This window comes from Bidens hawaiensis, unplaced genomic scaffold, assembly GCF_021521415.1.
Source record: "Bidens hawaiensis isolate Kalapana, Puna unplaced genomic scaffold, B.hawaiensis_p1.1 tig00027376_1, whole genome shotgun sequence".
Taxonomy (NCBI): Eukaryota; Viridiplantae; Streptophyta; class Magnoliopsida; order Asterales; family Asteraceae; genus Bidens; species Bidens hawaiensis.
Window position 1 is genome coordinate 55,275 of NW_027494439.1, and position 16,616 is coordinate 71,890.

Here is a 16,616-nt window from a genome sequence, read left to right on the forward strand (position 1 = left end):
CCCAAAACCTGAAACCCAACCCGAGAAAACCCGAACCCGAAATAACCTGAACCAGTGAAAAGGTTAGCCCGAACCCAAACCGAAGTAATTCGGGTTGGTTCTTGGGTCCGAATTCTAGGTTTCGGGTTAACCCGAAAAACCTGAATAAACTTTTAGGTTTAAAACCATATATATTTTTAAGTATTACATGTTAATCCTTAGCCGTTTACGTTATCAAAATTTATTCCAAATTGATTGTTCTCATTTCACCTATTATGAATCGATTGTTTATTGTTTATTTAATGTTTCAATTTATGATTAAAAGCAACTATAATCCAACACCCTAATCATGGCATCTTGAAGACGATTATATCGGTCTTGTTTGTTATGGTTGAATTTTGTTAAATTTACTATTTTTAGGATGTTTTATCGATGTTTTTTTTGTTTTGTTATTGGTTATTACATTTACATTTAACAATGTAGTTTTTTTCCTAGGATACTTGAAACCCGATTAACCCACCCGGAAAAACCCGAACCCAAAGAAACCATGGGAGATTTGGGTTGGGTTTCGGGTCTAGATTTAAAACTTTGAAACTGGAAGAACCCGACCTAGAAAACCCGAAACCCGAAAAACTAACCCGAAGAACACCCCTACACCTCGCCACGTCAAGCGACCAGGGGCTTTGGTTGACCACGCACCGCAGGCAAGGATCTGTGCAGTTGCAGTTTTGTGTTTAGTTCGTGTATCAGCTCGTTTAAGCTCTTTTTTGACTCGTTTATCTTCAAATCTCCATCCTAATCGTGTTATAGTTCAAATTTAAGAGTTCTAGAATAATCCTAAGCATATTCCATCTTAAACCTCCAAATTTTATCGTGTAGTCAAATTATTAATCGAGATTGGTATCAGAGCCGAAAGCTATAGGATAGTTTGTTAGACGTAATGACCCAGTAGCATGCTTAGGGTCTCATACGTGCTTATATGTTTACCCTAATTGTTTATATCTGATTGCTCATAGCTTGTTTAGTTAATTATTTATTATTATATAATTGATGTACACACACACATTACTTCGAGATTATGCCTCTTAAAATTGTTTTTCAAAATCCTAGTTATTATTTATTTTTTTTCAAGAAATTTGCTTAAGAATTCCCTCGATTTTTTTCTATTCTTCCTTAAAGTATGGGAAAGTGTGATGGGTTTTCGTAGTAACCGAAAGGGGGAGAATACTATGATTCGGATCTTGGCAAACGATTTCGAGAATCAAAGGAAATATGTTATTCCTTTCCTAGGGGTTTAAATCCGAACGTAGTATTTGAACTTATAGGCCAAAGCGAAAACGTGCCACATACTCCCAAGCTTTAAGTAGTTTAGTGTTATCTTGAATAAAGATAATTACATTCCCCATTTATAACCGAATTCACAATGATACGTGGCTAAACTCGGTTTTCCCACTATTATTTTGTTGAATGAATGACTGAAGTATAGGGTGATTCCGAAAATACTTTAACTGTTCATTTCAACCCTTGATCTAAATTTTTGACTATTTTGTTGGAAATCTATGTTGGTTCATGGACAACTTAACACCCAAATCTTTATTTTACTTTGAATTTCGATTGTTTTATTGATTGGTATCAGAGCATAGTTCCTACTTTTGGAGGCTGAGGGTAGAAGGTACTGTATTGAACAGTTTCCGACTAAACAACACCAGGTTGGGTAATGATATTTGCACACTGCCGATTCAAACTGGTACCATACCACCTTAATTAGTACAGTAATTTGTTTCTATTTTTACTCATTTTGGTTTCAGCACTTTTGGTACATATACCGGTATCAAACGGATACCAACCGAACATCATATTTAATATTGCTATTCTTCTTTATGGTTTTTAGAAATAGTCGATTTCGATATTTGTTCACTACCGGTAGTGCAAATTTATTAATCTTTTGGTCGGTTTTCGTATTTCCCTACACCTAAAAATATAGCGCTACCCCTCTTCGTTAAAGTCCAACCAAATTAATAGCTAAAATCAATTAAAGCCCAACCAAATTAAAGTCCAAACCAAATAAAACAATTGTTCATTGTTCCCTGATTCTTGGACGCTTGGTTTAGGCCGAACATCAACATTCAGCAAAACAAAGTTTCATTCAGCCGCCGCTTCCACCCTATGCTTCCCCGACCCCCTGGTGTCCTCCTCTAGTCACCGGACCTCCACCCTACAGCCGATTAGCCGACGTCCGATGCTCCCTCATCCTCTTCTATAGTTCTTTCGACTTCTACTTGTTCAATTTAGGTGTTCTTCTACTTTTATCTAAAATTGTAATTATTAATTTGTATATATAAATTGTTAATTCAGAATTGTTTATGGGCAATTGAATATTTGAATGATTGATTATGGTTTATTGGATATATGGATAATGTAAATTGGAAATTGGAATTGATTAGGAATTTTGGGTTTATATCTAAATTGGAATTGGCTAGAGATTTAGGGTTTATGTGTAAATTGAAATTGATTATGAGTTTATGGCTTAAATTTTGTTTCTTTAAAATTAGGAAACTTGGAAGATGAAACGGCAAAAATCTTATTAGCAATCTTTTTAAACGAAAATTCCAAGAAAATGATGATATTCGTCCAACACCAAGCTAAAAAAAATTATTGTATGAAATACAGTAAGAAAAAATTTCGGTTATTGTATGAAATACGATAAAAAAATTGGTTATTTTATGAAATATGGTAAAAAAATCCGTTTATATTGCATGAAATACGATAAAAAAATTCGTAAACGTTACCCCTGATATTTTGTTTTAGATCCACCGTTGATTTGTTCAATCACTAACATTCAAGCTGGTTTTTTTTTAACAATAATTCACATACACTCTTTGATGCTCTTCTTAAATTAAATTAAATCTTAGTTTCTTTTTTGTACAAAGGTGTGCCTTTAGTTCGCTTAGGGAATTTTGAGAAGTTGGGTCAATGGCTATTTACTTGAAAGTTGAAACCACGTAAATCAACATGCCTTGAGAAGGCTGATCTCATATTTAATGGTATAAGGATTCTTTTCAATCTACAACTCTTAGAAAGTTTATTTTTGGAGAATGTTATTGATGGAAGTTTGTGTTTACCATTGGCATTGGGCATTCCACTCTACATGTTATTATACAAGTTCAACTTATTAAACACACTTAATGCTATGCAGTTAAAAGAAACTACCAAATAGCCCCTTAGACATTATATTAAACAATAAAAAGCTTGTACATCTATATATATAATTCACTATATAAGATTTAGCAAACACTACTTCTTCATAATACACATATACATGCACACACTGACATACACATACACATACACATACACATACACATACACATACACATACACATACACATACACATACACATACACATACACATACACATACACATACACACATGCATATACACCTACATATATATATATATATTATTATATTAGGATACCAAATTGGTCAAGAGTCTAGAGACTTTCATAGTGTCCACCATGAGTGATTTGAGCATTGACCAAAGGAACTCCTCTCACTGCTGACATTGCTTCGTTTGCTTTTTGCACCACTTGCTTTATCCTCTGACCATACAAGCATGCTTAATGTCAAATTGTCAATATACATAATTCAATTCCAAGTTGATATATGATATTATCCAGCCATAGTTTTAAGTATATTATATATATACAAGCACTTCTGATCATTCCATAGCGGAATTTCATGTGATGCGATGCATGATAAACAGGTTAAACATACTGACCCAAACATGACAAGTTAAATAGTTTAACCCGAACATGAAATGTTTATTAAACATGTTAGAAAACATATTTTTACAAATAAAAAATACAGTGGTGACTGATGATGACTTGTATGTGTAATTCATGTATGAAAAGTTCTAATAAAAAAAAAGTGACCAAACCTTGTTGTCAGGGTGAATATGTAACTTAAGCTTCTTTTGTTGTTTGTTTCTTCTGCCATTTACATATAAGATGATACAAATGGAAGCGCAACCATACCAAGAGAGCAAAAGCCACCAATCCCATCTAAACCCCACTTCAAAACATTCATGAATCTTTCCTTATTTTCTTTCCAATCAACCACTTCTTTCTTGATCATCTTTGGTGATGATGAACAATTGACCGCATGATCATCATTCTTTTCCTCGTACTGAAACGCGCCCGTTTCAGTGCAAGAAAAATCATATTCTTGACAACTCAGTCTTGGACCCCCCATTTTCGTTTCAACAAACTGGTTTTCTTTCGTGAGAAAAACTTGAAAAATCGGATCTTGATCTTGATCTGACTCTGACTCAAGCTCAAGCTTAGGTTCAGGCTCGTAAGAAGTTTGTTTAGGTTCCATGATCAAAATTGGGAGTTTGATGATCTCTTTGACATCTTCTTTGTGATCATATTGGTTTTCAAATATTGTGGGACTATTGACATATTTTCTTGAGAATATCTTGTCATCTCCATCATCATGAACTTCAAGAAGCCCATCACAAGGAACACTCACCCATCCTTCATCTTCAAGATCCATCTTTATTGCATCAAAGTTCATGTTTTCTTGGATACAACAAGAGTCTAAACAGAAAGTAGTAAGATTGATGAATTGGTTGAATTATTAAAGGTGGTTTAGTGGTGAGCCTTCACTTGGATCATAGTCACCTAAAATGGTGTCCTATTGCTCTTGGACTGAAATATTGAATTTAATCAAAGTCACTTCTACATTTATATGATGAACTGATGATGGTGTGGATGACACATATAGCATTGGGACATTATTATCTTCTTTCAGAACTAGACAAATTTGGGGTGGTCCATGGGACCTACATGATGTGAATCTAGTTCATTTCAAAGTGGCTTAAGATGCTCCCTTTTGATATTTTATTGGAAGTGTTCAAATATGGTTATTTTACAGTTCTTTGTCAGCTTCAGCCTTTATTATTGGTTATTGATTATTGAACGTGACTATGGATATCTATAGGTCCATTGGTAAATTCCAACTTATGCAATATAATGCCTTTACAAAATTAGCGGTTTACACAGACTTTTTAACTAGGTTTTAGCTATGTCCGGGTTAATATAGATACGAATCAAAATAGAAAACAACGATTGTTTTACTATTAATGTTTATGCTTATTGTTACTCTTTCTATTATTTATTTTTGTTCTTTTGAATGCATTGTATATGTGTAAATGAGAGTGATTAGAGTTGATAAAGCTTATTGGATATTTATAGACGTGTTGAGTATGATGGGGCCTATACTAAGTTGCACACGAAAGAGTTCCAAGGATTGAGGATGATTGATACTTGACTCCTTGTGTATACACCTTTGGATTAATTAAATAGTATAATATATATAAATTTTGTGGTAGTGGATGTTCTTCAATTCTATTACTAATTATTATTATTATCATCTCATACATCTAGAGTGTATATATTTCGTAGTTATCAAATATGTTCTATTTTTAGTGATATTTATATGAAATAAAATTTCTGAAAACCAAGTTATATAGAAACAACTTTTAGTTTAGTTATATGTAATATAATTATATAAAAATGCTAGATATTATGATTATCCAATAGAACAGAAAAAGAAAGCTTGACAGGAATGGGAACCCATCTCTATAGGGGGGAAGATATTATCCGTACTTTATAGTTTAACGTTGCAACTTAGCTAAATGTATATAGTTTTAGCCTTCGTTAATGGGGGGCAATGCTTTGCCAACAAGGAACACGCATGCAATGCTCCTTCCACATATAATATTCAATCAAAAGCTATTTAACTTTAAAATATTCATATATAATTTTATTTAAATTTGAAACGTAATTTGTATGTCATATAATTATATTATTAAAACCTGATATTCATCAAATTCAAAAGAATCCTAAAATTAAAATATTTGAAATCCAATATTTTTACACAAAGAAATTGTACTATTTATTTCGCAAATTGGATTTTAGATTTTAAAAATTTTATACTATTTATTTGACAAATTGGATTTTAACTAACTACACCACAATGGTTGCTAATAATTTATACTGAAAATTAATTGCTAACTTACCTAACTTACACTTCCATTGCAAAATAGCAATTCCGGTAGCAAAACCATTATGCATTTACATTTGATTTTGAGCCGATTTTACTCACAATGACAATTTTGAATTATATAGGGAAACATGCAAATGAAATCGAATGGAAATAAATAAAAATTGAGTGTGAATTCATGATAATCAAACTGATTGCTTTTGAGTCTTTGACAATAAAAATGTAAGTTATGATTGGCAGTGGCCAAATTCCTAGTATGAATTGTTATCAGTTAATAAGCTGTGGTTTGAATTATTAAACTTGTTTTATTTTTTCACAATTAACTAGCTATAAACAAGACAGTTAATATTATATGAAATAAAATCCTATTTATTACATCCGTCATTCTATTTATTTATGTATATTTACTTACCTTTTTATTCTTCCTCATATTCCTTAAATTTATGAAACGTTCTACTACTTAGAGCATTCCTAGCCCGTTCCCTACCCTATATCCATATATATCATATAATTATACTAAAAAACATTGTATTTTTACTCTTCTGTTTAATTAATAATAATTTTTATATCTTTATCATCATATTTTCTCTCTCTTTCACTCACAACTACTTTATGAAAATATTAAAAAGTTATACAGTATGTACAGTAAAACCTCAAATTTAACTTTATCATATAAATTTTCTCTCTCTTCTACTCACAACCACAAATAACCATACCATATAATTTGCAAATCCCTTCACATAATTTTAGAGAACGGATTGAGAATGCTCTTATTACACTTGTTATTTTAATAAAAATATGTATATAATCCTAATGTAAATACCTATTTTCTAATCACAAATAGAAAAATCCAAGTCTCTTAAGAAACAAAGAATATATCAGGTCCTTGTGTTGCCAGAAGGACCAAGCTCGTAAATTAGCATAAGTTTGACCCGGATACTTACCCGCCCGCCCGATTGATACAAATACGGGTAGGTGGTTTATCAATCAGCCCCAAAAGAAAGAGGCGAGTTAGGGTTTTGACGAAGGTTACCGGAGATGGATGTGTCAACGGAGAAGAGAGTGGAAAGCGAAAAGACGAACGAGTCCGATTCTTCCTCCGAACGACAACAGCGCGACCTCAAAGCTGGCTTGCATCCTCTCAAGGTATTTATCAGATCTATTAACAGAGCATCAATTAGGTCTTTTGCTACTTAGAAGATTGACATGCTGTTTTTCTCAATTAATTCAACTCTCATATCTCTATATATTGTTTGATGTAGGGCTGTGTGCACGTTAGTGGCCTCAACCGATTTAATTAATTCAGTTTTCGGTTAATCGGTTCGGTTAATAACCAAAATTAAACTTAGGCTAAAGTTTTTACTTAGAAATACATGAAATGAAATGAATGAATACATACTTGAAATGAAGGTATTAATATATGAAATGAAGGTATAAAACTATAAATATATGAAAGGGTGGTATAAGTGCATGAAATGGTGGTATAAGACATGAGGTTTGGGATTCCTTATGTCTATCCATAAGTCATGAGGAAAGGAACTTTTCCATTCACACATTAAGCGATCCCAAACACCTTTTTAACTTTTCAACAAGTTATAAGTTACAAGGAGGCAAAAATAAGGAATCCTAAACAGCCGCACATTGGGTGTATATGAAAACATGAAATGGAGGTACAAAAAAACACCGATAATTGATTTTCAGTTATTTTATGTTTGGTTTTGTCGGTTTTCGGTCCGTGTTAGCAGTTTCGTTATTGCTCACTCCTAGTTTGATGACAGATGAGATACGTTCTCACTAGTTAGCTATCTTATTTTACCAGTCTTAGTTGTTGTTTGAGAAAAAAGTATTGTTTTCTTAAAACTTTCACTTCACAAGTTCACTTGCATCTTTAGTTTGATTCAATGTGCTAAGTTGTAAGTGCTACTAGCTCATATCTTTGTTTATTGTATTTTAATCATCTGCTTATTATCTTACTCCTGCAGAACAAGTTTGTGTTTTGGTACACTCGGCGCACGCCTGGAGTTCGTACTCAGACATCATATGAAGACAATATAAAGCAGATTATGGACTTTAGCACTGTAAGACTTCATCTGTTCACTTTTTTTAGGGTTGCAATCGCTGCCACTTTAAATGCAATAGTTAATTCATAGCCTATGTTGACAACTATGCCTTGCGTTAATTACAGGTTGAAGGTTTTTGGGTGTGCTATTGTCATTTGGCCCGCCCGTCATCCTTACCAAGTCCAACTGATTTGCATCTTTTCAAACAGGGGATTCGTCCTCTTTGGGAGGTACAAAGATATTTGAACACTTACTACTGTTGTCAGTTAATAATTAGTTTTAAGTATAATCGTAGGTTTGTTTGATTATTGACAATGTAGGATTCTGCTAATTGCAATGGCGGCAAGTGGATCATACGCTTCAAAAAGGCTGTCTCGGGACGTTTCTGGGAGGATTTGGTAAGGAAAGCAGGCCATATTTATTGTTTTAATGCAAACTTTAATATTTAAGAAAACTTCAAAAGATGCTAGAAATGTAAAGAATATGTTGAAGCAGGCCATCTTTTTTGTTTGATTATTGGTATTGTAGGATTCTTTTATATTAGAATTTATGGTTAATAAGCATTAAGCCTGTAAACAAACACACACAGAACATGTTCATGTTTGTTTGATTAAATTTAACCAAACAAATGATTGCACACGAGCAATTAAACATACGGGATTTTATTGTTCATGTTCGTTCGTTAAGAAAATGATTGTCTCTGTGTTTGTTTATGTACGTTTGTTAACAGTTAAACGAACAGTTCACAAACGTAAACGAACTAACATGATTGAGTCAATTAAAAGTGAATGTGAACATAAAGTTATAAATGCGTTGGGCCTAAAAGTTATCAAGACTAGATTGAAAGTATATTAACGAACGCAAATTAACAAACTTAAATGAATGTAAACGAAGGTACATAAGCGAATTTAAATGAATGAACGAGACATGTGTTCATGCTCATTCTTTAACTAATTGAACCAAAGAATTTGTTCTTATTTGTTCAATTATTAAATAAATAAACTTCCTCCCGAACGGTTCACAAACAATTCATTGAACGTTTGGTTCGTTTACAGGTTTTAGCATTGGTAGGTGATCAGCTTGATTACAATGATGACATATGTGGGGTTGTGTTGAGCATCCGCTTCAATGAGGATATACTGAGCGTTTGGAACCGCAATGCATCTGATAATCAGGTAAAACAGGTTTAACGTGTCGACAGTTGACCATGGTTGACCGGTTATTGAAGTTTGTTTCTGTGATCAGGTGGTGATGGCTTTAAGAGATAAGATAAAACGACACTTGAAGCTTCCGAATGGATATGTTATGGAATATAAGCCGCATGATGCTTCGTTGCGTGATAATTCATCGTATCGAAACACTTGGATGAGAGGATAGAGAAGATGGCGGGTATGGTTATGATGGTCAATGTTCCGTGTTCGGTTAGACTAACTTTGAATGTTAAGGAAAGAAGCCACATTTGCATGTAGACATGATTTTGGATATTATTTATACATTGATTTCAACTATGTTTTCATGTCATGTTATACTTATAGTGCCTTTTGTTCTGCTTTCGAGAATTGTTTTTCCTATCTATAGGTTGCAGACTGACATCTATTCACGTTACTATAAGCAAAATGCTGAAGGTGATAATAAATTGTTTGCTGACTCTTTATTTTCTTTTTCTTTACTTTAATGAAACTTGAGAATATAGCTTCGTTTCCTTTCTTAAAAAAAAACAATATAAGAGAAAAAAATACAAAACAAAACCCTGTAACACAACAATTTTTTTTTCTTTCATTCCCTCACCTTTACTTTCCTTCTTTAAAAAGTTGCATATCAGTGGCGGATCTTGAACGTCTTAGTATGGATGGGTCGAAATTTACGAGAGACAAAAAAGTTTTGTTTTCCCCTACTCCTATGTTTCGGGTCGGCAATCCGATTCGGGTCGGGGGGTCAAAACAATAAAAACGTACTATATTCAATCAATCAACGCAAATACCAATTCAATAATTTAAATTTAAATTCAATCATTCAAATTACCGCCGTTCTTACACAAATAATATGAATGGGCCGGACTCAAATTTCAATGACGAATTGATATAACTTACCAAAACGTAAACACACAATAACTAATATTGAATTAAGTCTCAATATTATATAGAGGAAATAAATTCTAAAACCCCTATTTCACGTAACTCGTGTTTCTTTAGATGAATCCTAACTCGGTTGCATCTCGTGTGTGTTTCTAATGTCTAACCATAACTCGGTTTATATATATTAACCTAACTTGCTAGCCAAGACATTACCAAATACTGGTATAATAAAACTTTAATTGCAACCTCATAAGCCCATTACATATTAATGAATCTCACGGGCCCAATAGGTCCAACCCGGTCATCTACACGTGACAGGCTTATTAAGATGGTTACATCCAACAAAATCTGGGCTTATTTTTTGTACCGGGCTTTATTTTTAACATTTCGTGGCTGGCCCGGACTCAAATAACATGGATTAGCCGGACTCAAATAACATGGTTGGGCCAGACTTAACAAATATAAGTTTTTTAGAATTTTTCCGGTAAAAATACACTGCTAAAGGAAAAAGATGATGGGGCCGTGGCCCGGTTTAGCACAAGAAAAGAACCGCCCCTGATGACAAGTGTACGAAGATCTTAGATCTATCATGGAATGATATGACTCCTATAGGCCTATATAAGTCGTATGGGCCTATACGAGTCTTGTCAAAACTGAGTTTTGCATGTTGGTCTAGCTTTTATTCGATGTACATGCGACTAATTATTTGGCATGATATAAGATTCTGTGAATTATTTGACACGGAACAAGAGGTTCTACCAAAACTACTGTATATAGGACTGTTAATTTTTTATTCATTCAATTCTCCATTTTCACCGCTACGACAATATCCAGATTAGCCATATCTTGATCACAAGGACCAGGACTAGTAGATGTATTATTTTGAGGCATTATGATGTGAAAAACTATGCATTTGATTTTGTACTTTTGGTACTTTTATTGGCTGTTATTAATCTTATATGTATACTGTTTTGTTACTTAATTGGTTATTTATCGTGTATTAAATTATCAACAACAAAGAAAACATGATCATTTTCCAATCACACATTGAAGACACCACAACACCCTATTCGCCTTCTTATTAATAGGAAATGTGTTATGGATTAACTAGAGACTAGAGACTGCTAGTTAAAGCGTCACGTCAACGTCACGTAATAATGAAGCCGTTAACTAACCAATCTTTTTAACGGATGTGTTGTTGAGTAACTAAAAGTTATATAAAAGAAATAACATAAAAAGAAAAAAGTTTGATTGATGGAGTGACGGATCTTGAACAAATAACCTAGGTGGACGGAGGATCTAGAACAAATAATCTGGATGGGTCAGACACAAATACATATAAATTTTCCCCCCTGGAAAAGTTGCGCTGCTAACCGAAAATTTTTTTTGGGGGGGGGGGGGGGGGGTTGCCAAATTAGCTTAGTAATATAAATTTTAATGGTAACGGTAAAAACACTAGTAAAAACAGTCAAGAATTATTCAATTTACTAAAAATAATCGATCTCTACCCGAGTTTGAATTAAAATTTTGAAATGGTTTTGAAACATACCTCGCCCCTCTTTTTTAACTAATTTAACACATCAGTAATATTCTTTTTTTTTTTAACTTTGAATTTGATGTTTTCACAAAAGGGTAATTTAGGACTGGGTATGTTTAACCAACCCTTTTTAAGTGATTTAACATATAAACCCAATGCTCAGATTTTTTAACATATAAACCCAATGCTTAGATTTTATACTGTAATTAGTCTCCAATAGTCGAGTTAGCAACGTTTAGCACTTATTGTGTAAACGTAGCAAGTTGTAACAACCATTGGTTAGTTAACGAACTATTAATAACAGCTCCGGCTGATCACAACGATCATGCTTAGATATGGCCAAAGGTGTAGATGGATTCTGCACAATAAATCCTTTTCCTTTTGACTTCATAGTAAGTTTTTAATGTTGGCAAGTTAAACAAGCTATATAATTGTTTAAAATGTGTCATTTATGACAAGCAAGGCATAATGTAGCACAAGGATATGATTTCCAACATCATGGGTGGACCCACGGGTCGGGTTTAGCATCGAAATCTAATATCACTTATCTAACAAGCAGAGGAAAATACTAGAACTCAAGCTTATAATCACAGTCAACTGCAGTTGTGTAGCCTTGCACTGCAGTGTTATCGACTCTTTAGTTGATCGAACACTCAGCCATCGTGGCACAATTGATATGCAGGGGTTTTAAATACTGAAAGTCGATGTCCAGGGTTATGCAAAGGTCTAATAGGATTGCACTAAAAATCCATAAGTACCAATCCAAAATGTATGATCAGAATTTTTCATTCAACCTCACACAAATGTAAGATTCTTTAACTAACTTTTATAAAAACCAAATCCAAAACAGCCAGCCAAAAGTCCTGATAATTAACTATTTTTGATAAAACATCAAAACAAAACACAAACCGGATACGTCGTTTAACACTAAATCTTCTTTAACGATTGGCCTTGGCAACCCTCTCGATCTCATCCTTCTTCTTAATAGCATAGCTGAACATAAACCACAAACCAGCCATCACAAAATCAGCAAAAGAAAACCATAACATATGAACATCAACAAACTGATATAATCAACCAAACAATTGAAGTTAATGCAAACAACAATATGTAAGTGATATTTTAATTACATATAATTAAAACTAAATCTTAACGGGCCTAAATATTTTAAATGAATATAAAAACAAACATGCATTAACGAACTTAAACTAACAAACACAAGTGAATGAACTTAAACTAACAAACAGAACAAAACGAACTTATGCTAATAAACGTAAATAAACAACCATATATGAAAATAAATAAACGAATTTAAACAAATGCTCACAAACATAAATGAACGAAGAAGGCATGTGTTCATGTTCATTCGTCTAACAAAATGAACAAAAAACTTGTACATGCTGGCTTGATTATTAAATATGCAAGCATAAAGAAACTTCCAATCAAACGTTTCACTGAGTCTGGTTTGTTTACACTTTACAGGCCTATACACAAATGTATTAAAAAATGTACCTGTTTGAAGAACCCTTAGCAGCATTGATGAGCTCATCGGCTAGACACTCCGCAATAGTCTTAACATTCCTAAACGCACTCTCGCGTGCACCAGTCGTAAGTAGATATATAGCCTGATTAACACGTCTTAAAGGAGAAATATCTACCGCCTGACGCCTAACAACACCAGCAGAACCAATTCTAGTAGCATCTTCTCTAGGTCCACTGTATTTAACACAAACCACATTATTACTTACCATCGTCTATATAACGCAGGGCTTGCCATGGCCTATGGCAGGGTGGTCGATGGCCATAGGCCTGGCTACCCGTTAGACCCGAATTTTTTTTTTTAACATTTATATGTATTTTTATGAAAAATATATGTATACTTAATGTTTAAACTTAATTACATAACAACTAACTTGGTCTAGTAGTAAAGGGGTATGACTTCCAATCAAAAGGTTGTCGGTTCAACTCTCATTTGAAACATTTAAGTCTATTTTTATACATTATTTTTTTACACAACCCAAATCATAACCAAGGAAGCCAATTTAAAAATTAAATTGTTTAAACCAAACAAATTACTCTTTATACTTGAGGCCCAAAATATTTTTCGCCTTCGGCCAAAATTTTTTTTTTAATTCTCGGAGCCGGCCCTGATATAACGCATACAACTTTAATTATCACATACAGAGGCCCGGAAGCAGCCTCTCTATCCCTATGGGATAGAGGTAAGGCTGTCTACATCTTACCCTCCTCAGACCCTACCATAGCATTGCTATTGGTGGGATATACTGAGTACGATGATGATGATGATGATGATGATGATGATACAGATGTTCTTGAAAAACTTGTTTACCAAAAGACTGTTAGTTTAGTAAAAAAAAGTACCAAATTGTATTTTTGAATAAGTTATTTGTTTTTCAAACCTAATCTCATATAGTAACTTTAATGCATTAAATGACTACTGATTTAATCATCTTTTTGTATTTATCATATCATAAGATGTTCTTGAAAAACTTGTTTACCAAAAAACTGTTAGTTTTGTAAAAAAAATTACCAAATTGTATTTTTGAATCAGTTATTTGTTTTTCAAACCTAATCTCATATGGTAACTTCAATACATTAAATGACTACTGACTTAATTATCTTTTTTTATTTATCATATCATATTGAGCCTTATACAAAAAAGTTTTAAAATATTAAAAGTCAATATACTTTAGGTAAACACAATAAGAGTATACATAAGACTATAATTAATCAAACACACCTTTCTAATTGAAGCTTACTAAAATACTCTTTTAAACTTATATAAATCATAAAAAATAAGAATAAAAAAATACTGATAATATATAAGTAGTTGAATATATGTAAACATAATTTTATTTATAAAATTACAACAAAAAAGATGTATGTATTAATTATAGTTATATGTAATAATATAATATACAAACTCAGTATATTTATTTTAGTCAATGTAACTATATAAAAAAAATTGTTTGCATAAACCAAATGCTTAAATACTATACAATAATTCTACAATTATCTTTCAATATAATCTATATACATTTATAGCAGCATACTAGTAAACTTAAACTAAAGAAAATTGTTTTTTTCTAACTAACAATAGATGCATGTATGATCTTATTCTACTTCTATATATGCTTTTTATCTTTTATTATTATTTATATTTTTCTTTGTATAAATAGCTCAATATTAAAAGGATGACTAAATCAATAACTATTTAATGCATGAAAGTTATCCAGCGAGATTAGGATTGAGAAAGAAAAACCAAATCTAAAAAATAATCGTCGTAATCAATGTTTTTCAAGAACACCCTCTCAAAAATAACTCATTTCAAGTGGTACTAAAAAGAAAAAAGAACCATTTTGACCCAAATCTGTTTAACCCAACAAATTAGCAGAAACGTTATATAAATAACAGAAGCAAACACGTTACTGTACCTGTTAATAACAGCATCAACAATGATTTGGATGGGATTAGCATCAGTAAGAAGATGAATTATCTCCATAGCGTGCTTAACAATGCGGACAGCCATCAATTTTTTACCATTGTTTCTCCCGTGCATCATGAGAGAGTTGGTCAAACGTTCAACAATCGGGCATTGAGCCTTCCTGAATCTCTTAGCCTGGTACCTACCGGCCGTGTGAGGCATGTAGATCGGGTGTTTTGAAGCAGTTGCTGTGATGTAATCCTCCACAGAAAGATCAGATACCTGCACATCAGGAAAAAACTGTTACATGTTTACAAAAAAAAAATATATAATGTTATATTTTATTCAAAGTAAATATAAATTCAAAAACAAAACTCCATTGATGCCAATCATTCAGAATTATGGTTAAAATACAAAACTAATGTGACTTTAAAACTGAAATTAACTAATCTGCTAATGAAAACCAGATAACAGGTAATTCTTCAATCCAACAGGCTACTGTAATGTATTAAAAGAAAACTGGGAGTGTAAACCAGCCAAGTGCGAGCTCGACGAGGCTCAAGCTTAGCTCGTTTAACACACAAAGAGCTTGAGCTCAACTAATTTCAAGCCCCATTTCTAAAGCTCAACTTCGGTTTGTGAATAGTTTTACAAGCTTAAGCTCAACTTGTTTAATATTTATATTAAATATTTTTATATACTTTAAAGTATACTTTCTAATATAAGTTTTATAAAACAACATAAATAATTTATTTATTTTTCTCATAGCTTTATATTAAATACAAGTTGTAAAAATAACAGGCTGTCGATAAGTGAATCTCAAGCTAGCCTACTAAACGAGCTTAATTTTAAACTCAAGCTTGAGAGCGGCCTGGCTAAAAATGAATAGCACACAAATTATAGGCAACAAAAGCATTATGTCAACAGTTTAAGCAACTTAGTTGTAAGATAAGAATTGAAACTTATCAACAGAATACGGTATTATATACAAGCATTTGCAGTTAATAAACTAATCAAACATCAAAATGAACGAGTGCATTACAGAACTCAAAAGAAAGAAACCTGAACGTCGTCGTAGGTCCATCGGTTGAAGAGCAAGACATCGCTGTGACTCTTTCCGTCTTCGGTAACTGGTGGAAGAACCTCCATTCTCTATTCTGTTCTACAAAATTGATTATATTAAAAAATTATTTATTTTACAGTAATAAGCAGAACGAGTGTGGCTAACCTTGAATAAGGGTTTGGAGGTGAAACCTGCTGCCTTGCTGTGTAGATCTTCAGATGAAATGGCAAAACCCTAATTATGGTTATAACGCCTACATGGGCTGGGCTGGGCTGGGCCTTGTACACTTTCGTGGACTTGTTTTAACTTCTTTTTTACCTCCACATAGAGAGAGGTGCACAAAAAAAACCCGAACCGGACTCGAAAAAAATACTCGAAACCGGTTTT

At 32.9% G+C, this 16,616-nt stretch overlaps 2 protein-coding genes across 2 annotated transcripts; one reads left to right on the forward strand and one right to left on the reverse strand.

Annotated features, from left to right (window-relative positions):
- Positions 1–7,055: 7,055 nt before the first annotated feature.
- On the forward strand, positions 7,056–9,518 carry LOC143575423 (eukaryotic translation initiation factor NCBP-like). The gene is made up of 6 exons (XM_077059808.1): positions 7,056–7,195; positions 8,032–8,127; positions 8,235–8,339; positions 8,430–8,507; positions 9,165–9,284; positions 9,355–9,518. The coding sequence occupies exons 1-6, from the start codon at positions 7,088–7,090 to the stop codon at positions 9,484–9,486; spliced, it is 639 nt and encodes a 212-aa protein (XP_076915923.1). The 5' UTR covers positions 7,056–7,087; the 3' UTR covers positions 9,487–9,518.
- A 3,060-nt stretch (positions 9,519–12,578) lies between these two features.
- LOC143575424 (small ribosomal subunit protein uS7-like) lies at positions 12,579–16,315 on the reverse strand. The gene is made up of 4 exons (XM_077059809.1): positions 16,229–16,315; positions 15,177–15,448; positions 13,234–13,437; positions 12,579–12,714 (listed from the first exon to the last, which is right to left on the reverse strand). The coding sequence occupies exons 1-4, from the start codon at positions 16,313–16,315 to the stop codon at positions 12,660–12,662; spliced, it is 618 nt and encodes a 205-aa protein (XP_076915924.1). The 3' UTR covers positions 12,579–12,659.
- Between the last annotated feature and the right edge of the window lie 301 nt (positions 16,316–16,616).

What these genes read in the sequence shown, in the direction of transcription:
- LOC143575424 (XM_077059809.1), bottom strand. Translation starts at nt 16,315, where the DNA reads ATGGAGGTTCTTCCACCAGTTACCGAAGACGGAAAGAGTCACAGCGAT. An exon ending in GTTGATGCTGTTATTAACAG is followed by an intron (nt 13,438 to 15,176) that starts GTACAGTAACGT and finishes TGTTAAATACAG; the next exon opens with TGGACCTAGAGAAGATGCTA. An exon ending in GCTAAGGGTTCTTCAAACAG is followed by an intron (nt 12,715 to 13,233) that starts GTACATTTTTTA and finishes GTTTATGTTCAG; the next exon opens with CTATGCTATTAAGAAGAAGG.
- LOC143575423 (XM_077059808.1), top strand. Translation starts at nt 7,088, where the DNA reads ATGGATGTGTCAACGGAGAAGAGAGTGGAAAGCGAAAAGACGAACGAG. An exon ending in AGATTATGGACTTTAGCACT is followed by an intron (nt 8,128 to 8,234) that starts GTAAGACTTCAT and finishes CGTTAATTACAG; the next exon opens with GTTGAAGGTTTTTGGGTGTG. An exon ending in GCAATGCATCTGATAATCAG is followed by an intron (nt 9,285 to 9,354) that starts GTAAAACAGGTT and finishes TTCTGTGATCAG; the next exon opens with GTGGTGATGGCTTTAAGAGA.